At 39.2% G+C, this 6,569-nt stretch overlaps 1 protein-coding gene across 1 annotated transcript in view; it reads right to left on the bottom strand.

Annotated features, from left to right (window-relative positions):
* Positions 1-5,559, bottom strand: part of MICAL3 (microtubule associated monooxygenase, calponin and LIM domain containing 3) — a 114,523-nt gene extending 108,964 nt beyond the window's left edge. Inside the window, 1 exon segment of the mRNA XM_009332877.1 lies at positions 5,195-5,559. Within this exon segment, the coding sequence (XP_009331152.1) occupies positions 5,195-5,458 (264 nt within the window). The 5' untranslated portion in view covers positions 5,459-5,559.
* Positions 5,560-6,569: the final 1,010 nt, after the last annotated feature.

Here is a 6,569-nt window from a genome sequence, read left to right as displayed (position 1 = left end):
AGGTGATTCTGCCCCTCTACTCTGCTCTGGTGAGACCCCACCTGGAGTACTGCGTCCAGCTCTGGAGCCCTCAGCATAAGAAAGACACGGACCTGTTGGAGCAGGTCCAGAGGAGGGCCACAAAAATGCTCAGGGGGATGGAACACCTCTCCTATGAAGAAAGGCTGAGAGAGTTGGGGTTGTTCAGCCTGGAGAGGAGAAGGCTTTGGGGAGTCCTTGTTGCAGCCTATCAGTACTTAAAGGGGGCTTATAAAAAAGACAGCAGCAAACTTTTTAGCAGGGCCTGTTGTGACAGGACAAGGGGGAATGGCTTTAAACTAAAGGGGGGGTAGATACAAACAAGATATAAGGAAGAAATTTTTTACACTGAGGGTGGTGAAACACTGGCACAGGTTGCCCAGAGAGGTGGTGGATGCCCCGTCCCTGGAAACATTCAAGGTCAGGTTGGGCGGGGCTCTGAGCAACCTGATCTAGTTGAAGATGTCCCTGCCCACAGCAGGGGGGCCTGAACTAGATGACCTTTAGAGGTCCCTTCCAACCCAAGCTATTCTATGATATTCTTCCAATTTAATATTGTTTTCTTTGTGGGTAAGTATAACTCTCAAACGCCACTTAGTCTTTCTTTTTTTAAGCTTGTAAGAAAATTAGCTGAGCGTATCATATTTATTCAGGTAATAATTATGCTCATCTGACAACTACAATCTTCAAAAGAGACTGGATTGAATAAGCAACAAGACCACACTAAGTTGGGTGACTTATTCTTTGATAACCTTCCCCATATAAAATAGTTACAATGGAGTACACAACAGCAAAGGAATTGTACTAAAATCAGACTATTCAAACTCAGGTCTATGTAATCAAATTATAAATAAATTGCCTGTAATTTTGTCATAGAAATGTAAAAGCATTTTTTTTTCTCTACAGCCTTCCCCCCTGCCCCCAAACAAGGATGTGGTTAACAACATCTAGGTTATGTTTAAGACTCTAGATGTTCTGGGTGTAAAATATATGATACTCAGTGAAGTAATTCATGGCCAACGTTGCCTTTTTTTTTTTTTACCATCACAAAAATATTTAATTATGTTGTTATAAAACACAGCAAGTTTCAAGCACAATTAAAAACAGGATAAAAGATTCTCCTCCCTTTTCCACCTCTAACACTTCTTCCAGTTTCAGATCTCTCGTAGAAACCTACCTTCTGATACTCTCACAGGCAGCAGTAACTACATGAGATGACAAGTACAGCCAGGTAACTAAAGGCAGCTACTGCTGGTCCTTGTTCCCTTTCCCCTCCATGACTCCAAGCAGCTGCTGCAACTCCATGAACTAAAGCTGTCTCACCCCTCAGAAACACTTCTTGCACAAGATCTTTCAGACAGATTATATTAAGTTTTCAGTAACAACACCATGGTAATGGAACATTAAATGCAAACTGAAATCCTGTATTCTCTGTATAACCAATGAAAAGAGAGCACCATTTGTATCTATTTACATCTGAACAACCCACCACGTCCAAGTCTTGCTTTCAGGAATGCTCATTATCTGAATTCTGGTTAACCTGGATGCTGGCCATATGATGCACTGCCTAACTACTGCCCAACTCCAGTCACAGCACTTCACCCCTGACCAATTTTTAAATGAGCAAGTAAGAGCTACGCTACAGAGGATAAGAACTTCAAAACTGGTATACATTCAAGTGTATAGAAGCTGAGCTTACTAAAGAAGTGACTGACTTCTGTTCTGATAACACGGCTAAAACCCTAATCTTTATTTTAAATTCTATCATCTCCACATGCACGCTTGAATTTCTGTATTTTTTAATCAGTGGTTTGCAAGCTACATTAAACATTAGGAATATAAAACTAAGTGAGAGAGGAAACATCAAATCAGATGTGATTCAGTTCTTAAAAGACACCTACTTTGAATAGTTATGATTATATCTTAGGAATTACATATAAACATTTAATGGCAGATACTATTAGGATAGGAAACAAGGAATTAACAGAAACATTATGAAAAATATAAAAATATATATATATCATTTCTTTACATTAAAAATTTCAACAAATTTTATACATAAAGCCATACAAAAATCATTTATCATCACAGGTATACATTCTTGAAGACATACTAACAAAAAAAAAAATTAGCTGAATTTCACTTTCTCTCAGCTACTAATTTCACTACTCAAAATGGCGTGATTCCCAAATCCACAGTCCTATATGTCTTTGGGTTAGGGCAGAGGGGGTGCCATCTTTAATTTTTTCATCATCCATCCTTTTTACTTGTGTTTCTATACAGCGTGTCACCAACAGCTTCTTAGAAACACTGGCAAAGTACTCTCCTTGTGGAGAGTGGCTTGCCTCCACTCCCCTTCCTCTTTTCCTTTACTCTCTCTCTTCTCCTTGTCACCCATGCAGGAGATCAGCTACAGAATAAGCCCTCTCTTTCCTCTAGTAGAGACCAGTCCAGCGTGATCACTGACATGTTCATTGCAATCATTCCCCCCTCCCACCCCTCTGGTCCTTCACACCAACACCAGCAAGTTCTGAGGTTTCTCTCCCACCATTAAGTGAGGGAGAGTCATGCATGACCCCGTGAGTCTCTCTGTTTATCTCACCACCATCTCATCTCCAAGATCACCGCATGCCACTTCTACAATCACTCTCTTGATCCCATTTCTCCAATTCCATCCTACACTCTCTCTAGCTTGGCTTTGGTGCACAAAATAGGCTAAGGACTATACAAAATCTCTAGCAAACTCCTTAGTCAAACATCACTCCCAGTACGCTTTACCCCTTCTAGCCACTTTTCAACTGCACTTGAAGAGATGTTTTATAGACAGATGGCTACATGTATTTCTTGAAAGCGTGTCCTTTTCTGATTTCTTTTAAAACTCAGTAGTCCTCTATGTTTCCAGCTATTCTTTCAGAGCACTCTCTGAAAGACGTCCCTCATTTCTCCCACTCCTCACTGCCAACTTCCCACAGGGCTTCGCCCTTCATCTCTATCATCTTCCTCCACAATTTGCCTTTGCATCACGTCATTCACAGGCACTGGTTCAATCAGCTTGTCAGTGCTGTAGATTCACAGAACTTTGCCAACTCAGAGTTGACTACTTTTTGTCCAAGCTAAAATCTCTACATTTCTGACATCTCCTCATGGCTGCCTAGTTGTCAGTTCAAGCCCAACATGATAAAATGGAGTTCTACTGTCCTTCTAAACTCACCTCACCATTTCCCTTCTAGATAAGTGTCATAACCAATTTTCTGAATGTCTTTCATAGCTGGATGTCAGCCTCCACTCGTATCTATTTTTTTGTACATCCTCATAATCAAGCACTATCAAAGTCATAGACTTATTCTTCCATTGAATGTCTTCTTTCATGTTGCATCTCTATTACTGATGCAACCTTTTCTTCAGTGCTAAATACGATCTTGCCCACTAAGATATATTCAGAGCCCAGATGCAAAATCACTCCTTTAATCTATTACTTCAAGTAAGTTAAAATACCTCTACATTCTTCCACAGCTTGCTCAAGCTCTTTCTCATTGAAACATAAGCCACCCGTCTTCATTTCACAGCCTTCAACTACCCACCATGTTTCATTCAAAATAAGACTAATTCCTGAATACAATGAATGCAAAGTGCAGTCGAATTTTCAGAAAAACAATATTGAGTTTTTCCCCATGATGTCCATAGTGCTTGGAAGGTTTATTCCTAAATATCCACAAAAATCCCTACATTTATCTTCCTGTAAGTCCTTCCTTTCTTATGCTGCCTGAAAATATAAACCTTAACAGTGGTTGGACTTTTGGAGTGTTGAAGCTAGTGCCCACTGTGATGACCAACACTGTCCAATTGTTTTACTGTTTTCCAGATTAATCTATATGCACCTGCTACCTATAATCTGATGTACCAATTGTAAAGATAATGCTTTCCTCAAAAAGTTTACAAGACCTAGGACAAGTGGACCTTGGTCCATTAGTAATTTTTCCATGTGTTATTGTAGTAATTTATTGTAAATGCCACCATCCATATGAAAATGGCCACTGAAAAAAGTGAAACAGAATAAACAATCAAGAAACTAACATAACTTTCTAATATCTAGTTGAGAATTAAACTTCAGTCCACAGATCTGAAATGACTGACATATCCTAAACAGGATATATTTCCCCCTCAGTTCTCCACTGAGGAATTAAGTCATTAATGCCTCCTATTAAGAAATTTCCTTCTCCCAAAAGGTGAATATTCAAGAAGAGAAGCAACATCTATTGTCCTCAATGAAGGAGGACAGAATCCTGTTCTAATTTTATCATATTCCGCACTATCTTCCTTTTTTAAAAAAGAGTGTATGATTATTTGTGAAAATAACCTATTCCATTCACATTTTAATGAATGATATAAAGAATTGCTTTCAGTAACAACAGAATAAATAAGCTCATACTGTACAGTCCAACAAGGGTGCAGCACATAAATACCAGCTCACAATAATTCAGGTAAAAAAAAGTGGAGTGTATGTGTAAAAGCAGGAATTCCTGCAGTAAATACCACACATACCAACCTTTTAAAAGGAATTGGTATGAGTTTCCACCACATTTTTTTTCTCTGAACCTGGAATACAAGTGATTACTTTCTAAACAATGGTAAATAGAATATTTTGCCAAACTGGCAAAAAAGTTCACTTTTCTTGAGAGACTCATGAGAACTTTCTAATTAAAATTGGAAATTTCCAAACATACATATTTTTTTATCTAGACTCTAACAGCAGATTTCATGTCCCTGTTATTGGCTAGTAAAAAAATGTAAAGCCTACCAAGATTAAAGGTTTACGAGTTAAGATTTTCTAAGCCATCTATAGTATTGATGCCACAAAAACATAAAACATAGAAACTTGCAGACTGTTTCTCCTGAATAAATTACAAATATTCTGGTCATTCCCAAGGATTTCCATTTAGCTTCCCCTATTCAGGCGGGCAGTCAAATTTGGTAGTAGCAAACACAATTTTTGATTGAGAGTCAAATGCTAACAAACTGTGATTATATTATAAATAATATGTGTGAGAACATTCCTAAATCTTCCCTGGGCTTATACTGACACGCAAACATCTTTCCACATCAAGACATTTTTATTGTGTATTCCAGAGACAAACTGGGTAACAGTTGTCTTGACCACTGTGAATAAATCTCTTACCTTTGTGTTGGCGCATGCTTTCCCCTTCTTATAGTCCTTATGGCTGCCTCTTTTATCCAATTTGGCCCACAAGGCTTTGGCTTTCCAGTAATTTAGCTTGGACTTGAGTTTGTGGTAGAAAGAACGATAGTCCTTGGGCTTTAGTTCTAGGTAGTCACAGAGCTCTTGGAAAGCCTTGAGAGTCCCCTTGCAGGTTGAAGCCTGGACAAATCTGTCAAAGAGAACATGAGCCTGGTTCACCTTCTCATTCTTACTTTCCTCCATGCTTCACACTTCGCAGCTGCCCTGAGGGGCAGCTGTTCTCTTCCAGTCTGCCAGATTTCCCGATGTTGCTCTGCTGAGCCACTTTCACGTCTGGCTTACAAGCATTATCAACCTATAAAATAAAAAGAAGAAAACGTAACTGAGCTTGCTCTTTTTTTTTCTCTCCAAAATTTTTGCCCAGATTCTCAGTGACTAATAAAGCATCAGTCCAAAATAAGTCAACTGATCAATACTGCAAGAAGTCCTACCCAAGCTGACCGAAGCGGAGCCTTCCAAAGCTCACTGAGCCTCACTGCTGACAGTGCGACATCTCGCCTCTGTTAAATCACAAAATACTTTATCTGAGCCAGTCCCTAGAAAGTTTTATCGAAACTCATTTCACATAAGAGCAGAGAAGTTACAAGTAAACTGGCACATATTATGTGATGTTTGGAAGTAGGCAGAGGTTTTAAAACAAAAGATAGACTTACTAATGTAGCAGTCACTGTGATAGCCAGATCACTGTGGTAACACCACAGCAATGGTTATGTGCTGGTCTTAAAAACACTACTACCACAAAGTACTTCAGGAGTTGGTATTCCACCAGTAAAATAAGTTTTGGTTCCTTCATTCTAAAAGGACATGTGTCTTTGCTCATGATAAATAGAGAAGAGGAAAGAGGATGGCATAGCACAAGCTGATATCTCTGTCAGAGTCCTTGCAAACACTGCTTCTGTACAGTGACATAACAAACCCAGTGATGGCTACTGCAATCCTAGAAAGAAGTTAAACCTGCTAAAAGCAATCAAATCCTTAAGAAAAGATGTCAGGACTGAAAAAAAAAGCCTGTCTGTGTTGCATCAAGCAGTATAAACATTTGCCTTACCTAGAGTCTACGCATATATTCCTGTCGGTAAGTAAGCAGGTAAGCAGCATAAGAGTGAAATGTGGCTGATGCATGATCCTCGTGAGATTCTCATAGTATTTCCTCTATTCTGTGGTTTTCAACTTCTTTTGATATGCAGGTCCCTATAAAATTTTAGGTGGTAGTTGGGCTCCTCAGCAGATTAAATATGCTAACAGGAGGTCTGCTACTCTTAGTTGCCTTTCTGGGAACCCTCAGAAGCAGCCT

The sequence above is a fragment of the Pygoscelis adeliae genome, unplaced genomic scaffold (genome assembly GCF_000699105.1).
Source record: "Pygoscelis adeliae isolate BGI_AS28 unplaced genomic scaffold, ASM69910v1 Scaffold38, whole genome shotgun sequence".
Classification (NCBI taxonomy): domain Eukaryota; kingdom Metazoa; phylum Chordata; class Aves; order Sphenisciformes; family Spheniscidae; genus Pygoscelis; species Pygoscelis adeliae.
Note: the sequence above shows the minus strand (reverse complement) of the source record. Positions and strands in the feature narration are given on the sequence as shown.